Below are 12870 nucleotides of genomic sequence, written 5' to 3'. Positions count from 1 at the left end.
AACATTTTTACTACTGCCTAATGCAATAAAATACGAACTGAACGTAAGTAGACCATACGAATTTTAAAAAATGACTGCATTTGTATCCTAAGAAACGACTCGTAGATCACGAAGATCTATATCTATAAAAGTTTTAAACCTAATCTAATTTATCTTCGGTGAACTCGGAGGTCAGCCTGATGTAGCAATATTTCTGACTTGGATATGATGTAAATTCCGCTGCGTTCCAGTAGAAGAATAACAACTTTTTGTGATTGGGTCAAAACTTTCTGCATAGCGCTTTTCAGAAATTCAATCCAGTTGATTTCTCGGGAAAAGTATGTTTTTCGTAGTAGGCATAGGTTAAGAAAGATCTTGATATAGCCTTACAGTGTTTTCAGTCCTCAAATGAATAATGTAACGTTACAAAAAAAAAATAACACGATGTCAAGGTTAATTAATGCAGAGTGTGGGAAAGTATAGCAGTATCAATCATCGGATTTGAATGACACTTGTAACACAAATCTTCATTCCTAACCATCACTTCCGTTTTAGAGTTTTTAAATGTAGGTACATTATATTTCTAGATGATAGAATTACAAGATTCAAGTAAAAATAAATGATTAGATAAATTAGGGTCATTATAAGATAACAATTACAAATGTTTAGTTTATGCATATTACTAGTTTTGATTGCTATATATAGTATTTATTTTTATTAATAAAACAGAATTGATTCATAATGTAACTAAAAATGCAAATCCATTAATAGAGGTTATGGATAAAGTACAAGAAGGCTCAACTTTTAAAATAATAACGATTTATTTGTATATAAAATATAAAATGTTCACTTGATACGTTCGAACTAGTAATTGTCATTGCTAGTGAGCGATGACAAGTGGGTCGATTTGTAAGTGTTTATTAACACGGATCAAGTGCTACATAGACAGTGCAATATGATAATTATTTTAGTCTTTACTTTTGTCTTACTTCTTATCTTCATTTTCTTCGATATATAAAACGCACAAAAACAATTCACCCACTCATTATAAAATGTTTAACTTGAAATAATCATATCACTTGAAACATTTGCACAACCCAAATTTCTTTGCATACAGTAATTGTTATAAAATACCTGGTCTGTATGCATATCATTATTTACATTTTTTTTCGCGTTCGATCTAGGGTAAATATAAGTTTAAAGAGAAAATTATATAAATATTTGACTATAATATATTCACTTAAGTTATACACTCAGATGGTAACTCGATGTACAAAAGTTCAAAGTATTGTAATTTACGGCGGTGTAATATTACGACAGATCAAAGTGACAATATTTGCTACCAAAATGGTTTGCCGTTGTACCTGTTAAGGAATTATGATCGTTGATTATGATTCAGTTAATAAACTCTGAAAAGCATAAACAATTTGTACCTCATTGGCACTATACATTCAAAAAAAATAGAACTGTATAGAGAAGTAAGGAAGATATTTGACTATTTTAAGAGAAAGTTACACAAACCATCCGAATGAGCGAGCCCAGTTGGGATCAGTGATTACTGATTTTTCATTGAGCGATATTTGTTTTCAAAATATTTAACATCTTTTAATGTAATTGTAAGTAATTACGTAATGGATACAAGATGTAGATTATAACAAGAACCATGATCATATATACAGATTGGACGTTGCTATGTATACCGTAATGTTTTGAACCGCCTATAAAATGTCTAGTATCGGTGCAGTAAACGTGCTGTCTTTGTTTTTCTCAACTAGTACAGTCTTCAATTACATTTTTCATTATTTCAATGTTTTTTGGGCAAAGTTCCGATTTCTCTTGTGTTCCGCGATAATATTGGTTAACCGTTTTTGATTTGTTAATTGTTTATTCGATGAAAAATTATTTTATTTCCAGCAAACGACATGAAAACTTAACCAGCAGTGAAGGGCAACTGCAAACTCCGATATTCCGAGTGAATAAATTATAATTAAAACTAAAACTAAATCTCAATTTATTAAATTCGTCATCAAATTTTTTTTGTTTCATCTTTTGTTCATAATTTTCAAGAATAAACCTATATCATTTTATACGGAATGTGACCTAGTTCAACTGTTTCTGGCGATAAACTCAGACCATGTAATGTACCCGTCATCATCAACATCAGTCGAACTCATAACTGCTTCAACCACGTTCAACAACTGCGCGTCCGTATAGTTTTCTGCCTGCATGCCTTCTTCTTCTGTCTCTAAACACATTCGTCAATAATAAAATTACAATATATCTTACTTGTTATTACTTTGTATGACATTTGGTCAAATGGCAGTGCTGAATTCTTTCTACTAAGCAACATAGAATAACAAACGTAAAATACGGCATGTATGCTTAAAGCTAAGGGTACAGTACAAAATCATTATACACATTATTACGAAGGTATCGTGTACCTGAATCACAACCAACTATGACCTTACCTGAACGAGTTTATGGTCGTCCAGTGGCTGCAGCTTTTTGCTGTGCCTGAATAAATTCAGGATAATCGATAAAACCATCTTTGTTCGTATCATCCATACCCAAAATTGGGTCAATTAAAGCAACCAGCTCATCATCCTTAAATATTTTTTCCTCAGCATGAGGTGTCCCAGGCTCCTTACTCCCTTGCTCTGTGTACCAGAAACCAACAAAAACACAAAGCAATGCCAGACGTCACTCAAAAGCCAAAGACAAGAACCATCACATAACATTAAAGAACAATTTTATACACCATCACATCATAAATCCAGTATATGGATGCTGCATAAAATATTCACATAAAATTTGTTGCTTTTATAACCTGAGCTCAAGTTTTTCAAATTTCTTCACAATTTTTTGTTACAAACTTCTGTGACAAGAGCAGTACTAAACAAAGGCTGCTCAAACCGTAAATGAATAAGTTTATTGAACCACCTATTAGGATCATATTAATAATCGTATCTTCAGACGAGGTTTAACCAAAATCACCTTATTTCTATCTCAAGAGCTTAGAGGTAATACCTTGAAAGTAATCTTTAGAACACAACTTGATTAATAATACGGCCTATAAAAATTGTTCACAAAGTGCAGCATATTAGGAATTAAGCTGTGAACTAGAAAAGACTGATATGGCAGAGCATCTATTATGCGAAATGATTGGAAGCGGGCATCATTCGGATAACCGAACAGTGTGAAAAAAAAGGTAATTCGTTGAGCGTGACAGAATACGTACAATAATTTTCATTAGTGCCTTAGGCTTCCAGCTAACTTGTATTCGGTCCAATACAAGATGCGAGCTTGATTCCATACGAATTATGTGACAATGACTGGCGATGGACCTGGCACGAGAGATTGGCAGTTATTTTCACATAATTTGTATAGAATCAAACTCGCATTTTGTTTCAGACCGAAAAGAAGTTAATCGGAAGCCCAAGGCATTAATGAGCATTATTGTACATAAAACATCAGATTCAATATCAGGGCTCGCTTTTTTACAGCTCTGCAGGCGAATAAGGACTCTGACTGGAAAACCGAATGCGTTCCAGCTCATATCAGGCAGGCAGCGGAGAGGTACGCTGTGCAAGTTTGACCACACGACGTCGCGCAATAATGTATATAACAGTCTGTTATTCGAAAAAACATAAATTTAAACTGAATAATCTGTTGCATAACTGACAGTTGATTCAACCGAATCATCATTCAGATGATTGACGATTCAATAGAACTAAATCACCATATGGATAATTGATGTTCAAATAATCGACATTCTATTGTATAAGCATTGGTAGAGTCTTTTTCAACATTCCAACAGATTAATTGATTTATTAGCACAGTTTTGATTAATCTGGAATCAATAATTGATTCTAATATGGAGTATTATTGAGAAAGAAAGGATTCATCAAATAATGGAATTAAATAATTTCAGCCACACTGAGACCGGACGCATCTTACATAAGATGCATAATTACATCCTGTATTCGAACGATCCACAGTTGGATCAAGTACTATAGCAAATTTTTATTTTCAAATACGCAAATAAAAACACTATATCCCCTTCACCAAAGTTAGAAAATGACGAACAAAACTAATTGAAGTACATACCATGCCAATGGATGAGAGATTTTATAAGCTCACAACCATCCAATTTGTTATTATTGTCTGCATCATGCATTTTGAAATAATGGAACTGTAACTCCTGATCCGTCATTTTATTTGTGTCCATAGGTATTTCCATGTGCTCTGCTATGTGTCTGATTGCAAAAAAGAGATACCAAATTAAGGTAATATACATTATTCATTCTCTTTCAACTTCTGGATAGAAATTGTTGAAAATAATTCAAGAATTGGCAATAGCTATTTCTTTGATTAACTACGACAGTACCGAGTATACTCGAAATAAGTGCTGAAAAATTGAAAATAACACGTTTAAAGGCTATTATACTTTGATATTATTTTTTCTAAGAATAAATAAATACCGTTACAATAATATTCTGATATTGGAGAGAAAATGGCAAAGTTATATGACTCACACTTCTACTATCAACCTTACGTAAAATTTGCATCTAGACTTACGCCTTTTCGTGCTCAATATTTGCAGCATTGAGAATTTGTCCTGGCTGCGGTACCCCATGGTTATGACCATGTGGCACTTGTTGCTGCTGTTGTTGTTGTTGTTGTTGTTGTTGTTGTTGTTGTTGCGGCTGCTGCTGCTGCTGCTGCTGCTGTGGTACCGGCACATGTTGAACTTGAGGTTGCTGCTGGAGAGGAACTGGTTGTACAGGAACTTGTTGTACTGGTACTTGCTGAAACTATAAAATGGAGTACATTTTGTAGAGAAACTGACAATTCACTCCTTCATGAGATTCTGATGGTACAATCACACAAATCTAGTATAATAATAATTTACACGAGTTTCTCTCGGGGTATTTGAAAATTATATCTGTCCAAAAATTTCGTAAGTCACATATACCTAGAAATCTATGATCCCAAGCAAACTATAGCGAGTAAGTTTTTTAATTCTAGAATGGTAATGGTTGGTGAAAAACACCCCATGCGAACTGAAATTTCCTACCACAAGAGAACAGCTTGCATTTTTGACTCTACCCAAACTAATTTTTAACCACTTTTTTGGATATTATGCAAAAAGTTTTTTGGCCCACGTGATTCTTTATTAAAAAACCAAGAAAATGAGACTCTATAAGACTCTTAATGATATGATGTACTCGGAAGGTGGGATTTACAAGATTGAGGTGTTTTTTCACCCCCCGTTACTGGAATGGGTAAAAAAAAAATTACGTTACTGATCTAGGGTTAAAAGTAGATCAGAGTAAGAAAGGAATTAGTACCTATATGTTAAAAGTAAGCATTGTGACTGGAACCCAAAAATAATGACAAATCCTTGTCAAATTATGCTACGCTATACTTAATCAAACTTATGTGACTTCATTAGCATCACTTGCTTATAACAACACATGACGCGTAAGAGCGTAAGCATAGATCAATCACCTAAATATTTCTTCAAGTAGATAACCCGACATATGCATAACTATAAGAATATGAAATAAATCATACAAAACAAACGGTGGAGAATACTTTATAACGACTGATATAAATATGCAAGTTTTTTTACTCTTCATCGCCTTAGGTGAAAATAAAAGCATGGATTTTAAATCAAAATATGACTTTTGATCATTTTGAGATGTCTTTACATTACATTTCCTCCGAAACAGTTACAGATAAAGACCCAAATTTTGAAGGTATACTTAATCATTACCAAAGATTGAAACCTCTTATTTTCAGCCTGGTTCAATTTCTGGTCACATATTTTACAGGAAATAATTTTGAGCAACCAAACAATGAAAAGTTCTATGTGGTATATCACCTGTTGCTGTTGATGAACTTGTTGTTGGTGGATTTGTTGTTGCTGATGGATTTGTTGCTGCTGATGAACCTGATGCGGCTGTGGTGGCTACAAAGAAGATTTAAGTACATTATCCTGAACAGAAATGTGTCAAAAAAATTAAATGGATACAAGTCAAGTGTCTCTTACAAACCTGTTGATAATGTTGGGGTGGAACTCCCGGTGCAACTCTTTGACCCTGTGCATTAATTCCCATATAACATTGTCCCAATAGTATAACACATATCCACACTAACGAGTTCATTTTTGAGCACTTATCTGGGGAAGAAATAGCAGAGTTAATTTCCCATACAAGGAGAGGGCCCGTCAGAAGTTATCTGACTAACAGCTGGTACATTGATACGAACTGGTGAAGAATATTCGGCCTAATTGTTCACAGCTTTCTAAATGTTGTTACATCGTCAACGTGCAGGATAATGTATGTGGAATGTGTACCTACCTTTTTTATGTTATAATTTGTTCCTAAATATTTCCTAGATGCGTGAATCTTATAAGGTATCTGTTAAGTTGTTGCACACACAACACGTTGCAAATTTATGATTGTGGTTATGTTATGTTGTGCGGTACGTAGTACAGAACATTCGTCATAGGTACTTCACTCTTTAGTCGCTCCATCCTATCGCACAGCGCACTGACGTGGACCTATAAAATGTCCGTACCTAGAGAGGGGGATATTCAAAGGCAGGGTTCAAAGGTATTGGGCAGGTTTGGAAATACCATTGGAGGAGGTATGTCGCTTATTGAAGCAGTTTTTGTGTCACTAGTCGCCACTAGGTTCGTTGCGATCTTATCAACAGCGGCAGCGGGGCCGAGGGGGGGGTCCAACAAGCCGTGGTATTCGCATATATGTATATGGGTATTCGCTCACTACGTTCACTCATCGTACTTATTGAGGTTATTGTTATCCTGGTAACCACCCCTGACACGCGCTACTAAAAGTGGTTCGCAAAATGTCCCTCGATTCTGCCACCAATTTCTACCACTAGTGGCGCTAGTAGTTACCTGACGAGCTTGCGCGCGGTCAGCGAGGGCAGCGAGCGTGTCAGACGTCTACTAGCGCCAGGTAGAGGAACTAAATAACGGGGACAAGACGCGTACAATTTTTTAGTATACGAGCAGTGGTGAGGCCCGTATTCATAGTCAGTTCTTAAATTTAAGCACGGTCTTAAGTCCTCGTTTACCATGACTTGAGATAGGACTTCAGGGTCTGAAGACCGTGCTTAAATTTAAGAACTGACTATGAATACGGGCCTGAGTGTCAACTGGTAACTAAACCGCAGCGACAACTGGTGGTGCCGCTAGAATCGAAATTTGCACTCGCTAAGCGACACGAATAATCGTGGCTTCCATAGGAGTTTTCAGACCTGTATATAAGACCGTGGGCATGGGGACTACGAACATAGATATATATATACATTCAGTGGTGAATACCCTTTTTGTTAGATTTAAGAAGGCGGACGGTGAACCGGTGCAGTCAGTGCGATCGCCACGTCGTAATTTGTGAAAGATCTTTGTGAAGTACATTTTATCACTATTCAAGCCGAGGTAAATTAGTCGTAAGATCATTCGATCCTTTGCACTACAAATTAAATTCATTATACAGCTAGTTTTGGTGCGTGTAAGTTATAAGTATATGCGATATTGCAACTGACGAAGTTCTGATCACGTCTGACAATTATTTAGCCCACTCTTGTTGGTAGAATATGAAGTCATATCCAAAGTCTGATCCAACCAAGAAAACCATAAAACTGAAACTAGCAGCCACGGTTAGTAGCAAAACACGTTTAACTTTTTGAGAATAGAAAAATTCAGTTTACTTTTATGCTCACAATTCTATAAAAAGTTTTAGGGGTCAAATGTATTTCACAAAATTTTGATTTTTGGACTTCACTATCTCATTCGAATAAATATAAAAATGTTTCGCTGCTAATTCTAGCTGCTGACTTCAGCCTCATGGGAAAACCTAACAAGAAGGATAGGAATTCTCGACCTCGTATATAATCTGTTATTGAATCTTGGTGATCGGTCAATTATGTAAACGTATTTTTTGTTAACGTTTCGGCCCGGATATGGGCCCTCTTCAGAACGATTTATTTATTTAACTGTCAAGAACAACATAAATTTTTTATAAGAAAAGTACAATCAGACAATAAATACTGTAGATGTAATACTCTTAGGGCTATTATATATTATTGGTTAGTGAGTACATTTTGATTAATTCAAAAAAAGATAGACTTAGAGTGTTATTTACCTTTTTATAGTAAGCGGACTAAGATACAGTCGAATTCATAATTTACAGTTTGTGGAGACAATGTTCTTTGAGTAACGGTAGTCATTGTCACCTCCTCTGGTTGTTTAACATGTAGGAGTTACAAGTTGGAAGTCAATAATTAAAAAGATTAAAAAACTATGTATCTTCACAGTCTATATGTCATTGTATTAAAAGGTTTTCAAGAAGGTCTTTTTAGCAGTAAAATTAGTTTGCACAATGTCCAAGAAGTGGATCTGGGATCTTTATGACTATGTTCTCCATGTCTAACAAAAATTATTTTTGGTTGAACCGATTGGGTCAACTGGTGAATAACGACTGATGGGAGAAACAATTATGATCCAGAGTGAAGGTGAACCAAATATAAACAAATATACAGAAAAAACAAAAGAATTATTATGTGAAAAAATTATGTAAAAAAACTGTGCTATGGAGACACTAATTTTATGTGTCTGGTTAAGGTTAAACAATATGTGGTGTGTGGGCGGAGATTAGCGGTTTGTAAATATTACTTAAATGTTCAACATCTTGTCTAAGATTAACGGAATTAGTGTGTCCTACAATATTGCACATTTCTAGTAATAGCCTTTTATAATAATTAGGTTCTTCACAAAGGATGTTTGTATTGTCGTAGCTAAAAGTATGTTGTTTATTGGTCATATGTTTTGTTAGAGCAGTGTGACGTTCTTCAATCTCATGTACATTGCGTTGATGTTCTTTGATTCTGGTGTTTAGATGGCGGCCAGTTTGTCCGATATAAACTTGGTTGCAATCATTGCAAGGTATTTTATACACAACATTGGATCGTTTGCCCTTGGGGATCCTATCTTTTCCTGTGTCAAAGACTATTTGTAAGTCTTTTGAATTTTTTCCCACAAACTTGACATTATGTTTGGTAAATAGACGGTTCAATGACTCAGAGAGACCAGATACATATGGGATGGGAATAAATGTAGTGGCAAGTCTATTGTTGTCGGCTGCGGGAGCAGAGTCAATATTATTGTCAAGTAAGTTGTTGATATGGGAGCTCTCTTATTTATATGTTAGTGTAATAGGCCATGAGGATAATCGGTCCATCTTAGTATATTATATATGAGTGACAGATTTTTTTCGTGGAATTCTGTACTTGAAAGTTTGATGGCTCGGTCAACTAGGTTAAAGATGGTGCCTATCTTGTAGGACATCGGGTGGTGGGAATTAAAATTCAAATATCTTTGAGACCTGGTTTTTTTGTGGAACCAATCTGTTTTGATTTTATTGTTGTTGTGTATCAGCAATAAATCTAGGAAATTGATGGTGTTATTATCTTCTATTTCAATAGTGAATTGTAGTCGTGGATGATACTGGTTGAAAATATTCGTTGTGTAATCTATTTTTTCTTTAGGGACTGCAGTTAGAATATCGTCAACATATCGGAAATAGAAGGGTAAATCAAAATCTAGATTGCTAATGCATGACGTTTCTAAGTCTTCCATGACAAGATCTGACAGGATTGGAGAGAGAGGGGATCCCATGGGCAACCCGAATTGTTGTGCATATGTGTCATTGTTAAATTTGAAGATTGCCGAATCAAAACAAATTTTTAAAGCTTTATCTAGTTCACTAAGTGGAATTGGGATCTTTTTTTCTAGAGAGGCCCAACGGTTGTTTACTGCGTGCATAGCAAGGTCTGTCGGAACGTTGGTGAAAAGAGATATTACATCTAGCGATATTAAAGTGTAATTGTCTGAAATAATCAATGTTTTTATTGTTTCAACTAAAGTAAAGCTGTCTTTAACTCTGGAGGTGGGAGGGGTGATATTTGTGGTGAGCCATGAATTAATTAACTTGGATAAGGAATAAGTCGGGCTATTGACAAAGGAGACTATAATTCTTAATGGGACTTCTTCTTTGTGGATTTTAGGTAGCCCATATGCACCTGGGGGGACATTATTGTAGGTAGAAATGCTTCTGTGTAAGTTTTTGTTTATTAATTTGGAGTTGAACCAATTGAACGTGAGTTTGTTCACCCTAGTTTGTAGGGAGTTGCAAAAGTCGTATTTAGCAATTCTGTAGGTATTAGTGTCCGAATTTATACATAATTGACCGATCACCAAGATTCAATAACAAAACCTAACAAGCGTGTGACTAAACTGAATAAGCACATGTACACACATACTCATGCCTACAGGCGAATTTTTAATTTCGTATAAGAATTTAGATTCTAGGATTTAGTTGATTGTGAAGTTTTATTTTAACTTTTTCGATGTACCAGCTGCCAAATATCTTGAATACATTGTTTTCTCAATTTGTGGCAGTCCTGACATTGTCCAGTATTATTTCGCCGCAATTCTTCCATTTTAAGGATCATTCTTTAACTAGTGATCCAAAAAAATACCTGATTGGTTTTGAGAATCAGGTCACAAAAAGCCACTTTGGTGTCCGACATGTTTTGTCAAAAAAAAGAGCAAATAAAAAAAAAAAAAATAGCTTATGGTTCACTCTCAAGTCTTTGGTGTAATACATTTTTTAAATTATCTGTGTTTCATTGTCAATTTGTCCTATTAATATATTATACATATCTTCAGTCAATGTTGGCAATTTTCTAGTTCCAAAACTTGTGAACTATTTCTGACAATATAACTATATCTGATCAATAGATTCACATTGAAAACTGTTCTCACTCATTTGAATGCATATGCTGTCCCCCTCACTCATCTTTGTAATGTCTTTGTTGACTTAACGTTAATATATCATCTTATAAGATCATGGAGATTAGGACAACGGAACTTTTGTGGAAAGTATCAAAACTACCTCAGCTTACACATGTTCGCGTTGGCTTATCTAGAAACTTCTCAAGAATCCTAAATATTGGAACATCAGCGCTGATTAGTGGAATAATTGGTGCTACAATCAACCCTATTGGACTAGTAATTGGTATAAGATTGTCATTTATCATCAATTATATTTCAACTAAGACGAAAGCTTATTTAATAATTATATTGCGTTTCTTTTACCTCAAATTACTTTCAAATTTACTGCTTTCATTCCACTTATTTCATTTTCCAGGAGCCATAATTGGAGGAGGATCAGCAGCTTACTTTACGAAAGAAAAATCTCAATCAATTCCTGACTTAATTATGATGAAATTCACAGAAAATCAAAAATGTGAGCTTGCTGTACGAATCCGTAGAAGCCTACAGTCGATTAAATTACTAACTAGCGATGATTTTGAATTCTTGGTCGCTCAAAACCCAGGTCTCTCCAAAGTTGTAGCTGAGACTGTAACTGATTACATAGAATCCCAAAATATGAAAGTTATGAATTTCAGTATGACACAAGTCTGATAACTACACCCATGGGACAATTTAATTGAAAAATCAGAAGGTATACTAAGTTAATAGATATTTATAAAAGTGAAATCGTTTTCCGAGACGCACACAACGAATTGTCTGAATTTTTCATTTCCGAGTGAATTTAATGGAATATGCATCATATTCTATTTAAACCTTAAACATATGCTGTAAGATCTAAATCGAACAGACGAATAGCATTGATTTTATTATTTTTAAGTTTTGTACTAGCTAATGAGTCACTTTAGTTGTAAATACTATTAATCACGTAACTTGCTTTACATGTATTATACATATACAACATGAATATTATGATATGCACCATTTGTACAGTATACATGAGTTTTAGTGCAAGTGTAAAATAGTAGGAGAATGTTATATATTTTTATGGCCCTGTAATTTCACACGTGTTATATAGCTTTTATAGCCGCGTGCTATAAAATTGAACAAAAATTTCCATTGTTAAAATTGACTGAATCATTTCAATCACGAATTGGATATTGAGTAGTTAGTTTCTCTCATCTCAATACAATTTTTACCAGATATATGTATAAAATATACATCACATACCACTAAAAAGTATTTTATCACATTTTACATGTATAATAGAAAATAAGAGTATGTATATCCATCATATCTATACCTGTATGATAATTGTAAAGGTTAGAATTTTATACGATATATATAATAATCTACCGTAGTAACTTAATCAACAATATTTAGTCGTGAAAAAGAGTGTCTAACCATAAACTGATTGTAATACTTACTCATTTATTGGAAACAAATTTCAATTTTTTACCATTCAGCAAAGTGTTGATTTTTTTCATATACTTTCGATCCAAAAAAAATCTTAGTATCCTCAAATAAAATAACTGTCTTACAAATAAATATACAAACTTCCAGATACCAATATTTGTTGAAGTTGAGAATAGACTTTTCGAATTAGACTTGGACCGTTCAAAATAGGCGCTCCGGAAACGGAAAAACAAGCAACGCGCGCTGCGTGCGCGCTCACAGGTACAGCTGGTGGTCCACTCTAGTGGTAAGTACAGTAAAATAAATTTTGGTTTCGGTGACGTTATTGCACACTGGACATGATGTGATTTTGTAATACGTTATGCTGTGCTGTACTCCTGACATTAGGGTAGTGCCTATTCTACGATCGAAACCCGATGCAACCGTTCTATCGCAACTGTGTTTTAAGGAAATTTAATATATGGGTACGTCTTACCTAGGGAGAGGGATGCTTTTGTTAGCCTGATGCGCTCTGCTGGTAAGGATCGGGTGACAAGGCCAAAACAGCACGCAACAACATACTTCGTGAGATATCTAATGCTTTACTTTACCAGCTATGCGTTCTGTTA

General features: G+C 34.7%; 2 protein-coding genes across 4 annotated transcripts; one reads left to right on the top strand and one right to left on the bottom strand.

Moving 5' to 3' along the window:
• Positions 1 to 776: 776 nt before the first annotated feature.
• Positions 777 to 12865, bottom strand: LOC124303365 (calmodulin-like protein 11). 3 transcript variants are annotated; one of them, XM_046760477.1, is made up of 8 exons: positions 8157 to 8487; positions 6345 to 6547; positions 6039 to 6163; positions 5867 to 5953; positions 4558 to 4793; positions 4087 to 4235; positions 2448 to 2636; positions 2020 to 2224 (listed from the first exon to the last, which is right to left on the bottom strand). In XM_046760477.1, exons 3-7 carry the CDS (start codon positions 6147 to 6149, stop codon positions 2458 to 2460), a joined length of 762 nt encoding a protein of 253 aa, XP_046616433.1. In that variant the 5' UTR covers positions 6150 to 6163; positions 6345 to 6547; positions 8157 to 8487; the 3' UTR covers positions 2020 to 2224; positions 2448 to 2457. The 3 variants fall into 3 exon arrangements, with proteins under 3 accessions (XP_046616436.1, XP_046616433.1, XP_046616434.1); XM_046760480.1 differs by lacking the exon at positions 2448 to 2636 and having other exon boundaries at positions 777 to 2224; positions 8157 to 8488; XM_046760478.1 differs by lacking the exons at positions 6345 to 6547; positions 8157 to 8487 and adding an exon at positions 12738 to 12865.
• On the top strand, positions 10919 to 12394 carry LOC124303366 (uncharacterized). The gene is made up of 2 exons (XM_046760481.1): positions 10919 to 11090; positions 11223 to 12394. Exons 1-2 carry the CDS (start codon positions 10922 to 10924, stop codon positions 11498 to 11500), a joined length of 447 nt encoding a protein of 148 aa, XP_046616437.1. The 5' UTR covers positions 10919 to 10921; the 3' UTR covers positions 11501 to 12394.
• Positions 12866 to 12870: the final 5 nt, after the last annotated feature.

The sequence above is a fragment of the Neodiprion virginianus genome, chromosome 4 (genome assembly GCF_021901495.1).
Source record: "Neodiprion virginianus isolate iyNeoVirg1 chromosome 4, iyNeoVirg1.1, whole genome shotgun sequence".
In the NCBI taxonomy this organism is placed as follows: domain Eukaryota; kingdom Metazoa; phylum Arthropoda; class Insecta; order Hymenoptera; family Diprionidae; genus Neodiprion; species Neodiprion virginianus.
The sequence above is the reverse complement of the archived record's forward strand: the minus strand, read 5'-3'. Positions and strand labels throughout refer to the sequence as shown.

What these genes read in the sequence shown, in the direction of transcription:
- LOC124303365 (XM_046760478.1), bottom strand. Translation starts at nt 6,149, where the DNA reads ATGAACTCGTTAGTGTGGATATGTGTTATACTATTGGGACAATGTTAT. An exon ending in AAGTTCATCAACAGCAACAG is followed by an intron (nt 4,794 to 5,866) that starts GTGATATACCAC and finishes TCCATTTTATAG; the next exon opens with TTTCAGCAAGTACCAGTACA. An exon ending in ATCTCTCATCCATTGGCATG is followed by an intron (nt 2,637 to 4,086) that starts GTATGTACTTCA and finishes TCTGGTACACAG; the next exon opens with AGCAAGGGAGTAAGGAGCCT.
- LOC124303366 (XM_046760481.1), top strand. Translation starts at nt 10,922, where the DNA reads ATGGAGATTAGGACAACGGAACTTTTGTGGAAAGTATCAAAACTACCT. An exon ending in CCCTATTGGACTAGTAATTG is followed by an intron (nt 11,091 to 11,222) that starts GTATAAGATTGT and finishes TTCATTTTCCAG; the next exon opens with GAGCCATAATTGGAGGAGGA.